This window comes from Leptonychotes weddellii, chromosome 3, assembly GCF_054177405.1.
Source record: "Leptonychotes weddellii isolate Sample4059 chromosome 3, ASM5417740v2, whole genome shotgun sequence".
Lineage (NCBI taxonomy): Eukaryota > Metazoa > Chordata > Mammalia > Carnivora > Phocidae > Leptonychotes > Leptonychotes weddellii.
This window is the reverse complement of record NC_138371.1, coordinates 88,783,788-88,799,614: the sequence shown is the minus strand read 5'-3', so window position 1 is coordinate 88,799,614 and position 15,827 is coordinate 88,783,788. Positions and strand designations below refer to the sequence as shown.

Genomic DNA, 15,827 nt, shown 5'->3' with positions numbered 1-15,827 from the left:
AAAAAAAAAAGTCTTAAAGACACCCTTCCCAAGGGAATTGCATTTCCACAATGGGCAAGAAGACTTAAAGGAGAGAATATTTAAAGATGTAATGTTCAGCATCAGAACAGATGAAGAAAATATTTTTGTGAAGTATGTGTTAGGGGTAGAGAGGAGTTAGAAAGGAAAATATATCAGACCACACAAATTCAAGGCTGTTCCTTTCCTGGTTATAAGGAGTATGTAAGAATGACTTGAGTTTAAGTCAACAGTTATGAAAGGTTTTGAAAAAAATCTTGAAAGAAAATAAAATTACACGAATGGTCCTCTGGAAAAATTAAGATATTATTTGTTTTTTTTTGTTCTGGTATTAATCAATTATGGAGGTATCTTTTATATATTTATTGTATGATATAAAGGTCCATATAAATATATAAAACCACCAGCACACAAAGTAGTATTAGTCACTATCCTATTTTGGAGAACCAAATTTAAACATTAATCCAATAACATCACCTTATCTTGTGCTGTTATTTAATAATACATGAATTTGTAAGTGCTTGATAAACTATAAAGCGTGTTAATGTAGTGTTATTATTACTTAACTGCTTTGGTCTTGCCTCTTTATGCCAGTGGCTATTATAGATCAGTAATGTCATTAAATAGCCTGCAAGTTCCAATAGAATTACAGACAAGCATTCAAATGCCTTTATTATAGGGGAATTTGGTTTCAGAAAACATACTGCTTGAAGCTACATTTTAACCACTCCACACTCCTGCCCCTACTCCGATCGTTCAGCTGTTTCCACCTGTTGGTGGGGAAGCACACTGGACAAGGAGGAGCACTGTGGAGGGAAATTTAGCCCTATGCTGAGCTAAAATCTCCTCCTATGGATTCTGCCTCTTAAAAAGTGGGATGAAACAGAAGACTGGCTGTCAGCATACCTGATCACTCATCACTTCCAAGCCATGTGTGCTCCCTCATTCTTCTCACTGTGATGCTCAAGAAGCCAGATTACATATCCAAGATTTTTAAAAGGAACAGTAAAATATCCAATCTTTTTGTTTTTCTTTATCATTTTATTAGCTTCAATTTATAAATTGTAATGATGATTGCCACAACTCCACCTTCATTCTTGAAGTTCCTGTATTTTCAACTTCCTCTAGAATATTTCCAATTATGATAATCATCCAAATTCAGTAACAAATTCAAATAACAATTTTACTCAGCTTCTTAAAACCAACTCCCTTAATTGTCCCACTCAAACTCAAAATTCTGAAATCTTCATTGATGACTACAATCTACCAAAATCAATTGCCAAGCCCTAGCAATACCTCCATCTCTCAAATCAGCAAAACATTCCAACTGTGCACTGTTAAGCCAAGCAGTGCAGAAGAAAAATAAATAAGCATAAGACACCGTGTTCCTGTCCTTAAAAAATGTCAATTCAATAAAAGAGAACCGATAACTGTAATAATTATGATGTATCAAGTTTTTACTGTGTGTCAAGCAGTGTGACTAACCATTTTCATGCATTATCTCAAAAAACAAGAAACAAACCAAAAAACCCCACCCACAAGGTAGATACAATGATCTCCAAATTACACATGGAAAAAATGTGACCTGCAGAGTTTAAAGTGTACAAAGTCATACAACTAGAAAAGCTTGAACTCAAAAACAGCTATGACTACAAAGCCCTTGCTAACCATAATACAAAACAACTGCAGAAGTACAAACAAAAAAGAAGCAACCTTTCCCAAATTTCTCTCTTCTGCTCTATTCCCACTGCCAATATCCTATTTCAGAATTTCTGCAAAGCTGGTGCTGAGAGGGCTGCTTAAAAATCATCTAGGAAGATCATCTAAATTTATATTCCTAGGCCCAACCCTTGAGATTCTGAGTCACTTGGCATGGGGTGTTTCCCAGGCAGTTTTTTTTTAAACCATACCGCTAATTCTTGTTCCGTCATTCATTTGCTCGCTCATTCAACAAAGATGTGAGTTCATATTATGTGTCAAGTTCCATAACTTCATCCTAAATACCTCCTCTACATCCGATCCAACTGCATTCCATTCTGCAAATATTTTAAAAGCCCTATTTACAACATTTAACTCCTCTTGTAAAGGATTTTTATTTCCTATCAAGTAAAAATATTTTGAATCAAAGTTCTGCTGCAAGTGCTCAATAAATGTTAGTTCCCCTTCACATCACATAATCTAGATGTGCATTATTACATGGTCCTCAATTCGAATGGAAGGGGGTGGTGCAATGTATGCTAACAGGGCTAAACACAAGAAGCAGCTACTCTCTTCTTTCTGCTGTATATGCTTTCCCTTCTCCTGTATATATCCAAATCCTTAAAAGGAGAGCGCATACCCTACCTTCCCTGCAAATTCCTTGACTCTTCCTGACCACAATAATCTTTCTTACAACCTACAGAGCAGCTATTACTATTACAAAAGTAAATATCTTAACATTTGATAAAGTTCAGTCTTTTATCATCCTAATTTTTTAAAATAATTTTTAGCTCTTATCTCATTAAGATTCTTGAGAGCAGACTGTATTACACATTTTCATTGTAATTCCAAGAGTGTCTGACCGGCCGCCAAGTATATAGTAAGCCTTGATTTGGCAATACCACCTTTTCTATGTGTGCAAGTAATTCTTAAATTACTAACACTGCTTTCTGCCTTTAAAACATCATAAATGAATTCTCTCAAAAAAATATCTAAATGATTTGTCAAAGGCTCATCCTCTATGTAAGGAGACTATTATATAGAGTAGGGGCTGTACCACATTTATTTGTTATAATACCTTGGGCATATAGTTTAACTTCTTCTAAACCCTAAATTTTTCTTTAAAACAGAAATAATTCTCAGGTTGATGTGAAAAGTGAGATAATAAAGCGTTCAGCACTGGGTCTGACATGTAATTCTTAATAAATATCAGCTGTATTTCCTGATTAAACAAAATGTAGAGAGTAAACTTTTTCCAGAATTTCAATTTAAGCAAAGTGACAAGGAAATAAGCTAGGAATTCACATATCCACATATACATACACACACATATATGTATATATACACATATGTACATATATATACATATATATATGTATCTCAAATCTGAAAGATTTCCACAAGAATGGTTTCTCTATTTCATTAAATCAAACGCATAAGGCTAGGATTTATAACAATATTTTAAACAAGAAGAGAATTAACCTTATTAACAAAAACAAAGAAACGTGCATAGTTCTGATAAGGGGCTCAGGAATGCCCAGTGTAATAGAACACAGGGCTTCAAAACAGAAAAGCTCAAGTCCAAATAGCAACTCTTACCACCTGCTAACTACAGCCACTAAAAGGTAATTTAAATTTCTCTAATCCTGTTTGCTCACTTGTAAAATGGGGTAAAAATGACAGTCACAAAACTAAATAAGATAAATAAAAATCCTGACCAGCAGTCCTCCACTAGTGGAGCTTCCCATTCTGTGCTTAAAAATAAATTTCTCAACTGTGTTTTACAATTAGGCTGTAAAGTTCATTAGATTACATATATATACACAACCCAAAGTCAATATTTCAACACAAAATGTGCATGCAGGGAAAGAGACTGGTGGGAAAGGAAAGCAGAAAGATTTTAGGTAAGTCTAAGTAAGAAAGTGACTTTAATTCCCATCACCTAGATATGCCATCCCCCGACCCATCTCCCTTTCTGCAACCCTCACTGGGTGTTATATTAAACTAATGAATAACTGAACATAATATCAAAAACTAATGATGTACTGTACCTTGGCTAATTGAATTTAAACTTAAAAAAAAAAGATGCTAAAAAAAAGTGACTTCTCAACAGGAAGGAGCCTGTTACACTTACTTCAAAGGGCATGCAAAACATGACCCCTAAAGGAATAAGAATTTCAGTGTTTTTTGGTAACAAGATACTACAAATGTTTCTGCCCTTGGAGATGGGTGGAGAAATAGTGTTATTATTAAATATTATGCTCAGAATTCACATAGGAAACATGAACTTCCCATGTATGTTTTCCCCCACCCACTCAGCCCTTCCCCATTGGTTCTCAAAGATCATCCTATCGATACTAATTGCTAGAATGTGACCACAGTATGAATTATATAAGCTCCCCATCCACTGACTCCAACAAAATATTTATGCTTACATTTTAAAATTATGCTAGGAAGCTTAAGTCGATTACGGAAATTCCTGAATTCATTCTAAATCTGAATATATCTAGATACCAATATATAGTTCTACAATGAGGCCGTATTAACCTCTGCTATCATAATGGAAATAATTTACCAAAGCAGTACTGATCAGGTAAAAAAGAAAGACATAAAGGGGAAAAGGAAATTTAACAATGTAAAGTTCTGTAATCAAGCTATAGCATAAAATGTATATAAGGAGTTCCTTTATTTGGCGTGAACGCTGAAGAAATGAGTGAAAACATGCAAAAAATCCTCTTAAATTCGCAAGTGTAACAATGTTATAAAATAGCTTTTGAAAAAAAAGTTTCCCTCACCACTGGTAGCAGATTTGAGTTCCTTAATTAGTTCTAAAGCAACCAGTTCTATCAATGAAAATCTCTACCCAAATTTTTTTTCTACAGTACTATTCTAATGCAAACCAAAAGTATAGATATGATATCATTCAGTATTAAAGAAATAGTTCTTTTTAAATTCTTTTCAAAAGGAGTTATTTTCTTTTATGCCCTGAGCTTAGGTGATTCTTTATCTTATGTTGAGATAAAGGATCTTTGCTGGAGGATCTCTAACTTTAAGTCTGGGGATTAAGCCGCATGTTTCCTAACTCCTATAGCTTTTCTTATCGAAGAACATCAAGTTTCCTAGATGGCCACTTTTTTCAGTCATCTTTTTCCTAACTTATATAATGGAATGAGCAACCAGGTTCAAGTTATAGCTTTTCACTTATATTAAGTGGGTAATTGTAATTATAGACCAAATAGATGAATGCATTCTCTAAAGCACAAAGAAACACACAAATTATAGGCGCACAATTTGCATCTGGGGATCACAGTACTCTGCAACATAAAACTCCCTATGAAGGCCTTCCTTAAATACGCTTATTGCAGGCCCAATCTCAACGAGCTATCTTCTATGTGCTAATAAAGCTGCAGGTGTGACTTTCCAGGAGTTGCATTAATAGGCAACACAAAAGACCAAAAAACTTTTGAAGACCAAAATAAATGGAGCTCTGACAGATGTTAAAAAAGGTGAGAGGCAATGGGGAATCCTAATCAGTTCCATTTAAATCATGAGTGTCCAGATAACTACCTCACCTTTGTGAGGTAAAACTAATGCAATAAAGTAAAATGTAATAATGTAGTAATAACTGAAAATATTAAAACAAAAATAATCCTAAGTATAGATTGAACCCCTCCTGCACCTCCTGGTTACTCAGCATGTGTTTCAAATTCAGGGTGTACCTATCAGAAGGAGGTCACTTAAGGACAGTTAACCTCAATGAAATACCTAGTATACTAACTCAAAAATAACCAGAACTGATTTCAAAAGAGGAAAAATAGAATGAGGAAAAAGTAACATCCTACTTGTTACCCTGTTACTTATTAGGATTACAATTATCTACACTAATTTTATTAACAACCCAATAGTTTCTAAAACATAAAATATTAATTATGTAGCAGTATTTTTCACTTTAACAAAATGCACTTGAAAATTCCTTCTCACTGGGGCCAAATCTAATTTTAAAACTGACCCTAAGCATGAAACTACTCACCAATTAGACTGAGAGAGAGGGAAAAAAATACTGGCTCAAGGAAATTAGGATAAAAAAATAATAACTTTAATAAGCTGTCCATCAAAACAATACATTTGGAAGTTCTAAGGCTAAAGTAGGCTGGTGTTTCCCAAAAGAAAATGTTAATAAATCAGTTGTTTCCACATGCATGGCTGGGATTTTAGAAACTGTCACACTGACAGAAGTTCTGAGCATGAAGATTAGAGCTGTTTTACAGAGAGCAAATGGAATTAGGAGCATACACAATCCTTTAGACAACAAAAGTTTGCTGAATAATAAAAGGAGGGAAAATAGGCTGATACTCTACCTCTCACAACCCACGCCCCCCCCCACTGGATTATGTTGGGAATTAGAAATGTAAAAATATATACGCACAGGACACACACACACACACACACCACACACACACACACACTCCTAACATTGTAACATAAAGAAGTCATTCCACATTAAAATATAGACAGTATTTTCTATGAAAATACAAAGTGTGCCAAACTCTAAAATGCCTATTTATACACTTTAACGCCAGTCTACATGTTAAAAGGCTACGCTACAGATCTGGTAACTCCTTGAAAAGCAACCACGTCCCTTTATAGTTCTGTACCTTCCTTCTCAATCTGAGATACCTTCACAGAATGAACACACACAAATTATTCTCCTCGGTGCTTCCCTTCCTCCTTCCCCGCGAAACACTAATACATATATTTTTAAGTTCACATAAACTGGTAACTAGCACCACTAACTCAATCTATTTGAAATATGCTTAATTTTTAAAGTTCTAATAAGATGTGTTCAGGTTGGAAACGAAAAACTACCTTATAAGGGTATAAAAGGCCGAAAGCAGGAAGCGGCTTTGACAAAACTAAGGAAGTTGCAGCGCGCTTGCTCACTGGGGGACTTTTTTGAGGCAAGAGAAGTAACACATGACATCTTTCTCTCTCAAATTAAAATGTGACTTGGTTCACCGGTAAAAGCGCAGTAGGAGATGGAAAAGACCCGGAGTCGGAAAGGAAGAAGAGGTGGGTGGTCAAATAAAAGCCCCGACTAGGTTCCCATTTTCAGAGTCCGATTCTTCCCTTTCCCCACCCACACCCTGGGCAGAGTGTTGTCACAGCAATCTTGCAAAACCTACAAGGAGCGCTTCTCTTTTCTCGCTCCTCTGCCAGGCTGTCCCCGCGCTCGATCCACTCGGTCCCCAAATTCACGGGCAGGAAGGGACGTGGAGGAAAAGGAGAGCCGGGTGCGCCGGGTCGGCGACCACCCCGACCGCACCGTGGGCCCCGGTGGGGCGACTGGCCCCACGTCTCCTTGGGCGGCGCTGCCCACCGCGATGGGGGAAGGGCCGGGAGGGGTTGCGCGGAGCAAGCCGCTCCCAGGGGGTTTCTCGGCCCCGCGCCCCCGCCCCGGTCCCAACGGGTGAAACGAGGCAACAAGGGAGGCCCTGGCTCCGGGCCCCACCCCTGGCAACACAGAGCGGCTAAACTGACACGGCCGGCGGCAGCACCTTACCGCAGCACACATCTCCCGACCTCTACCCTCCCCCGCCATTTTCCCATCTCCGCCTCAGTTTCCCCACCCCACCCCACCCCCGTCCGTCAGCCCCCTTACCCCGTGCCACAGTCCACCACACAGGCCGGCAGCCGTCCCGCCATCTTCCTCGCCTGCTACTGCCGCTGCCGCCGTCTGCTCCGTGCTGATTGGGGCCAGGGATTAGCGGCGGGAGATCGGAGCTATCTGACCATCCACAGCAGGGTCGCCCTCTCCGTCCAGGGGGGAGCCGGGAAGCCGAAGCAGTAGCGAGAAAGCAGCAGGCTCGGTCAGCGGCTACCACTTCCGCAACCCAGGCGGGCAGGCAGTCCCCGCCCTGCCCCGCCGCGGCCTCCTCCCCCTCTCTCTCCCCTCCTCCTCCCTCCTGCCCCCACCCTACAACTTCTTCCCCCACGCCGCCTTGCCCCGGGAAGCCAAGATGGCCGCCGGTGCCGCCGCCCCGGCCAGGCCAGGCCCAGGCCGCGAGCGCTCCCCCTTCCGGCTCCGAGCGGGAGGGGCGAGAGAGCATGCGCAATGACGTGCTGCCGGCGGCCGCCCCTCGCGTCCCGACGTTAAGGAAGTCCACTTCGGGTTTTCCCAGAGGGTAGGGGCGGGGAAATCGGCCCGAGCCTCCGGTTCTCCAGAAGCTGGTAGGGCTTTTTAGTTTCAATTACTTCTGTGCTAGGTTGAGAGGGGAATGGAACTGTCTCCCGCAGCCGTGAATATCTTCTCCAGTGCCCCGGGGAAAACTGGCCTAATAGAAAACGTTCTCAGCGGCACACAACACTCTTGTAACTTGAAGAGTCTGCTTTTCTGAGTGGAAAAGAGCGATATCAGACCGAGGGTGAGCAGTCGGGAGGGATGGGTGAACAAAGGCTTGCACCGTAGCTCTTCTGCCTTCGTGCGGAGTTTTTAGTCATTTACACCTGTGCATTGTTACAACATTGCACATAACAAGTGTTAAAACATTGTCTAGATTGCAGGCCCCCCAGGGGCAGGCCTGTACCCACGAGGAAAACAAACCTCCTGGGGGTACGTTCTACATAATGTACCCTACACCAATAGGCCGTTATTCAAGGCTTTTGGATGATGACAGAGATTCCATCTGCGGTAGTTTAAGATTCTACTATTTTACCAGGAGGATTATACCAAGAATTAAGGACAAAAAAAATTAACTAGGAAAAAAAGGCTAAAAACTGGAGAGCCTAGAACAATGGTTTCCAGACGTAAATGTGCATCAGAATTACCTGGAAGGCTTGTTAAAACAGGTTGCTGGGCCACATCCCCAGTGTTTTCTGTTTAGGTGGTCCGGAGAAGGGCCTGGTAATTTGCATTTACAACAACTTCTCAGGTGATGGTGTGGGACCCCACCTGGGGTATCTAGAAGTTTAACAGCTTTCCCCCAGGCTGATCTTCTGATAAATCATCAATTTGCTTATATGGCTGAAATAAAAAATATTTTCCCTAAGAAAGGATGTCTTATTCACAACAGAAGATAACAGTTGTTAGACTGGGCTGCGGTATGGAAAGTGGGTTTTTCATTCATTTGACATAAGTATTGCTCACCTACTCAGTTATGGCAGGGACCGTACTGCCCCAGAATAGTCACTGGGCACAAAATAGATTAGGTCCTTGCTCTTAAGAGTTCTCAGTTTAGTGGGAAAACATAAATTGTGTTAAAAGCAGTCGCAGAGAGCAGGGGGCTATGAGAAATGGGGAATAAGGGTGGGAGAATGGGAGAGAAGTGGAATATAGGTAAGTCTTCTCTGACAAAGTGACATTTTAAAGGTGAGGTGGGAGATAGAGGAAAGGGTGAGGAGGAAGGGGAGCCCTCCAGAACAGGGAACAGCAAGAGTCAAGGACCTGAGGTGGGAAAGAGCTTGGCTTCTTTCACAAATTCAAAGAAGACCCAAATGGTCAAAGTGATGTGAGCCGGGGAAGATGCAATAGGAGGTGGAGCCAGGGAGATAAGTAAGAATCAAACTGCAAGGATCTGTATACTTCTCCACGAATCTTAAAAGTTTAGCCTAAAAGCAGCCTGAAAGCCATCAAAGAGATTTAAGCCAGGAAATGTGACTGCTTTGTAGGGAATGGACCCCACAAAGTAAAGAGTAAAGTGAATGGTCTTATAATACATCGTGTGCTATAAATCAGGGATAGAATTATGTTTGCAGTAACATCCAGATGGGATCAAATATGTGCAGAAGAGACAACTTAGGGGAATCATCATTACCAACTAGAGCCCAGCACATCCACAGCTACTCACAGAAAATAGATAAAAATCCTCCAGGGATGCTTTTCTCAGTGACTGTCTAACAAGAAGTCATGCAGAAGTGGTTCTCTGTTCAGATGCATAGTTGTTTTTTTCCCTACATTTTAGAAGATACTAAGTGGGGATTCCTTGCTGCCTTTTACAACATCAGATATTTATGGTCATTTGGGAGAAAAGATGCCTGAAGATCAGCTGTGACAGAAAAGGGACATATGGGTTGGTTGGGGTAAATAGTTGTTTCCAGCATTACCAGTAGTAAGTCGGAGTGAAAGGATCTTAGCAAAGGGGTCCCAAGAACAGAGGTTAGGAACTTGAACAGGTCGCTCAGGGAAACCCACACTGGTGGATCCTCAAGATGGCTGCTCACACACAGGTTTTGTGTGGGTTGTCACAGAAGTAGTTACATCAACGGTCAAGAACTGGAATGCTCCCAGGGTCCAAGCAAGTGCCATTATGACTGAAGGGAACCCTAAGGAATTTTGGCAATATGGAGAGTCCACATCCCCAGCAAAGGCAGTAGAAAACTCTTGCTATGCAGAGATGTAGACCCAGTGTTGCCTGAGCTTCCCTTTGTTCCAGAAAAATTGAACATCTGTATTTTTATCTGTTGGGAACTAATTCTCTGCAGGCTATATCTGACCTGCGGGCTACCAGTTTTCAACTTTTGATTTGGGAAGCTGTTTAACATTTACATGTATATTGCATTCCAATATGCAGCTCAGGTCAGTGCTAGATACTATATCTCATTGGCATGAGGAAACCTTCTAGGAGTCTCTTTCATGTAGTCAAGTCTGCCCTTTGTAAAGAATGTGACTGTTAGAAACCTTTGGAAGCTTCTAACACTCAGAAAAATGATTTGTGCTTATTCCTCATAATTTGTCTACTCAAACACTTTGCTTGCTTAAGACCCCTCCTACTTCCTACTTGCTAGTGCCAAAATTGGTGAACCTCTGTAGTGCTGCTGTGATTCAGCCTTCCTCAGCAGCATGCAGCCTTCAGATGCACATCTAGCCGGAGCACGTCTGACCACCCTGTTTGTATATGTACCCTTCCTCCAAATACAGAGAAGCAGAGGATGTCGGAGCTAGAAGAGCTCACAAAGATGATCTTGTTAGACATGAAAAGGAAAGCAGTGGTGGATGGGTGGGGTTTGCTTGACTGCCCCATATCCATTCTTCCCTAATAGCACCCCGATTTCTTTTTAGTTCAGATCAACCAGGTGCTTGTCACTTTCTAAGCCTGGTCCCCAACATTTCAAACATTTGTGAGTCTTATAATATTCTCCCAAGAAAGCTCCTTTTGCTTACGTTGGTAGTAATCAGCTTTCATTACTTACATCAAATTTAAGAATACTAAGTGATACAGAAGCCCAGAGAATGCAAGTGACTTTCCCAGTATCTTAGAGAAACTAGGAAACAGGACCCAGACCAAAGCCCAGCTCTTTTCGGGGCTCTTTAGTTGTAATGTCACAGCATTGTTTAATTTTGACTGATATGCTGGTTACCAGTTACTGTGAGATTTCCTAGGTTATTTGTGCTTTAAGGCCAACTTAGCCAATGTCTCTGGATTTTAAATGTCCAAGAAATTCATATATCCCTCAATCTCCATTATTTTAAAATGGGAAATGTTATTATTTTTAAATCAACATAATTTCTACAAGAATGACTATTTGCAAATTAGCAGACCAATCAGATCCACAGAGAGTATTGATTAAGGGCAGGTAGATAAATGATCAAGCTGTCCGTGCAGCCTAGTGGTTAGAGGGAGTGGCTGTGAAACTTGGCTTCTCCCTACTCCAGTTGTGTGATCTTAGTCAACTAACTTAGTGTGTAGAGACAGCACTGAACTTAGAATCAAGAGACTTGAGGGTGGGGGAGCCTGGGTAGCTCAGTTGGTTAAGCGTCTGACTCTTGGTTTTGGCTCAGGTCGTGATCTCAGGGTCATGAGATCAAGCCTTTGTCCAGCTCAACGTTCAACATGGAGTCTGCTTGAGATTCTCTCTCCCTCTCCCTCTGACCCTCCTGCTCATGCACTCGCGCTCTCTCTCAAATAAATAAATAAATAAAATCTTAAAAAAAGAGTCTTGAGTGTGAATTCTTTAATCTATTGTCATCTGTAAATTTGCAGAAATAACTAACCTATGGGGTTGTTGTAAAGCTTGAATTTTAAGGAAGCATAAGTTACAGAATGATCTTATGGACAGATCAAGAGGACTGTGGTTTAATTATAAAGTAATGACTCTTTTACTTATTACCTAAACATACAGACTTAAACATCCAAAAATGTGTCCTCCTCATCACAGAAGTTATCTTGGGGCCTATGGGTTTACTCGTTTAATACTACCATTGTGCAGAATATTTTTAGAAGGTCTCTTACAGACTTGCCTTCAGAGCCCATGGCACATTCTCTTAAATGTCTCCGTTGGTGGCAAATCTTGGCCTTTTGTGGGTAGATTTGATTTTTGGAATTGGTCTAAAGTCACTTTTTTCAGAGCCCAAGTCCAATGAATAAAATGGCTGATTAACAAGAGCTCTGTTTTTTGATCAACAGCTTTGTGTGACTATAAAGTAATAAAACTGGTTTTCATAAGTGACTTACCAGCTGCTGCTGCCCGTGAACTTCTAAAAAGAAGTTCTGGAAGGATTTTACTCAATGGCCACATCCCTGGGATAAAAAATGTTATACTCATTATATGCTTGATTTCAATTGAAAATATATTTCATATAGTAATAATATCTGTACAGTGTTTGAAATGAGGTGAGATGCTGTGGGATCTATCACTGTCTCGTTTCCCTCACCACTACAAAAAATGAATAATTTATTTAACATGTAAATCAATATGAAAGAAAATACAGGTTAGATTCCCAACCGCCGCCCACCCACACACATCATATTACATATAAACACAAGTTCCAGATGGACTACAAATCTGCAGTATAGAGTAAAATCCATATTCCTCGTGGTAGTCTGCTAAGCCCATCGTATTCTGGTGCCTGCCTCCCTTTCCAACTTCTGCTGTCCCTCATGAGTTAGCCACATCAGCCTTCTTGCTCTTCTTCACACACACCGAGGCCATCTCTACCTGCATCTTTTCCTTGGACTTCTGCCCTAATCATTAGTTATTGCAGAATCCATTTAAATCTTACTTGCTCAGGACAGCCTTTCCTGACCACCTGTTCTGAAGGAGCCTGTCTCACTCCCGCATGTCACCATGTTTTAATTTTCTAATGAAATGCCTTACTTATATATTGATTTATTTGCTTATTATCTCTCTCTCCCAACTAGAAAACGTGCCCTCTAAAATTTGAAAAGGAACTGGCTCATAATAAGTGCACAACCAATATCAATTGAATGAATGAGTTGAATAGCAAAAATAAGACTTTAAATATATTGGGAGAAAATTTGGGAAAATATTTGTATAATCTCAAAGTGGGGGAGACTTTCTTAATTAGAGACCCATAGCCATTAATGGAAAGATTTGGGGGCCATCTGGGTGGCTCAGTCATTAAGCGTCTGCCTTCCGCTCAGGTCATGATCCCAGGGCCCTGGGATTGAGCCCCTCATCGGGCTCCCTGCTCCGCGGGAAGCCTGCTTCTCCCTCTCCCACTCCCCCTGCTTGTGTTCCCTCTCTCGCTGTGTCTCTCTGTCTGTCAAATAAATAAATAAAATCTTTAAAAAAAAAAGAGAGAGAAAGAAAGATTTGGTTACATAAACAATTGGATTTTCATTGACTAAGGGTTTTTTTAGAAATTATAGATTAAAAAATATTTATATTAAATATAACAAAAGTTAGTATTCTAAGAGTTAAAAAGAATTTTAAGAAGTGCAAATAATCCAACAGAAACATTGGCAAAGACCATTAACACAAACTCCCTACAGAGGAGTAGGATAATTAAAATGGGCAATTGACATAGAAAAAGAGGCTTTTCATTGCTGGTAGTAAGGGAAATACAAATTAAACAATGATACCATTTTTAACCCATCATTCACATCATTTAAAATGAGATAAAAGGGGCACCTGGATGGCTCACTCAATTAGGCGGGTGCCTTCGGCTCAGGTCATGATCTCAGGGTCCTGGGATGAACCCTGAACCCGGGCTCCCTGCTCAGCGGGGAGTCTGCTTCTCCCTCTCCTTTTGCCCCTTCCCTCCCACTTGTGCGCATGTGCAAGTGCCCTCTCTCTCTCTCTCTCTCTCTCTCTCTCTCTCTCTCAGATAAATAAAACCTTTTAAAAAATAAAATGAGAAAAAAATATCCAGTGCTGATAAGTGTATAGAAATGTACATGCACTGTACACCGTTCCTGAGAATGTGAATTGCCCTACCTCCTACAAAGTTAGCTATCGATATCAATTCATTTATTTCTATGTATTAGTACATATTAGTCTTAGGAATCCCATTTTGGCGAATCCGAAAAAAAATAAAAGTACTGTAACAGAAGAGAGAGAAGATTATGATCATGAAGAACTATTTTAGGGGCACCTGGGTGGCTCAGTCGGTTAAGTGTCTGATCATGATCAGGTCATGATCCCAGGGACCTGGGATCGAGCCCCGCATCGGGCTCCCGGCTCAGCGGGGAGCCTGCTTCTCCCTCTCCCACTCCCCCTGCTTGTGTTCCCTCTCTCACTGTCTCCCTCTGTCAAATAAATAAATAAAATCTAAAAAAAAAAAGAATTATTTTAAAATTTGGAGATTTAGAAATACATTCTTCAAGTGCCTCTCTGACCAGATAAATCTCAGGTTTCTTTTAACATAGAAGAAGGGGAGCTTGGGTCTTGAGAGGCATTCACAATTTCTTTCATATGTCAGTAATAACCTGCAGGGAAATGTAGCAGAGATTGATATTTTTGTTTTCTCCTTAATAACAATACCTGGATTTTACTCGGGTACCTATGTGCCCGCCAAAAGGCGACATTTCTCAATCTCATTTACACCAGGTTGTGACAGTGCCATCAAGTTATGGCCAGTGAGATATAAGTAGAAGTAGTTGAGTGGAGTTTCTAGAAAATAACTTTAAAAAGGGTTTACTCAGAATACCAATTTTTTTCCCTTTACTTTTCTTCTGCCTACAACATGGATAAAGTACATGGAGCTCTTCAGCCACTATGGATGATTAACTGACCTTGAGACTAGAAGCCATGTCCTAAGGAAAATGGAGCAGAAAAAAATGGAAGGAGCTCAGGTCCCATATTGCCCTGAAGTGCCATATTAGCCCTTGACCACCCACCTTCAGACTTATTTTACGTAAGAGAAAAATAAACCCTTAGTGGTTAAGCCACCATAATTTGGTATTTCTTTTATATGCAGCTGAATCTAATCTCTGATTGATAATGCCATGATACAGTGCTAAATACAAAAAGCAAATTGTTACTGAGCAACTGGTATGGCTTAATATCAGAAGGATATAAACTCAAATGCTTACAGGTGATTAGTGGGTGAGCAATAGGGAATGGAGAGGACCACATTAAATGGGAAAGCCCATGCAGCATCAGTAATATCATTGCCATGTAGGCATGTGGAGCCAGATCTTCCAGTTTTTCATATTAAATATTCCCCAATGTTTTGCGAACAAAACATTTTCTTTGCTCTATCTAGACTGTAGGCCACCAGTTTGTGACCTTTGATCTGTAGTGTGATCGAATATTTGGAAAAATAAAAAAAGGAGAGGAATAAGAGAGGGAGAAAGGAAGGAAAGCTCTATTGATGCAAAATGAACAAACCTTTAAGAATCTCTAAAAGTAAGAAGGAGAGTTTAATTCGAGCCCAAGTTAGGACAGCTGCCCAGGAAACACGCTCTTCACAGGGAAGAAAGTGCTCTGGAGAATGGTTTTTAACACAGTTAAATACTTTTTTTTTTTAGATTTTATTTATTCATTTGACAGAACAAGAGAGCACAAGCAGGAGGAGTAGCAGAGAAAAGGAGAAGCAGGCTCCCCACCAAGCAGGGAGCCTGATTTGGGGCTCGATCCCAGGACCCTGGGATCATTACCTGAGCTGAAGGCAGGTGCTTAACCATCTGAGACACCCAGGCGCCCCCAGAATTAAATACGTCTTGTCAAAGCTCAACATACAATAGATTCACATACAGGGAGGAATCATGAATTTTATCGTAAAGGAATGCAGGCAGTGGGATCACTGATGGACATCTCAAGGACAAGACAGTTTTCCATTGGGCTGCTCATTCACAAAGCAGATGTACTATCCATGCGTGGCGGGCTTTGGGTTTGAACGAAGTTTATGTACAGTCATGTTGACTTAGAAT

General features: G+C 40.5%; 1 protein-coding gene across 1 annotated transcript in view; it reads right to left on the bottom strand.

Annotated features, from left to right (window-relative positions):
* The window catches only part of ACTR3 (actin related protein 3), a 59,157-nt gene extending 51,495 nt beyond the window's left edge, over window positions 1–7,662 (bottom strand). Inside the window, exon 1 of the mRNA XM_006742511.3 lies at window positions 7,376–7,662. Within this exon, the coding sequence (XP_006742574.1) occupies window positions 7,376–7,419 (44 nt within the window). The 5' untranslated portion in view covers window positions 7,420–7,662. The remainder of the gene's footprint in view (window positions 1–7,375) is intronic.
* Between the last annotated feature and the right edge of the window lie 8,165 nt (window positions 7,663–15,827).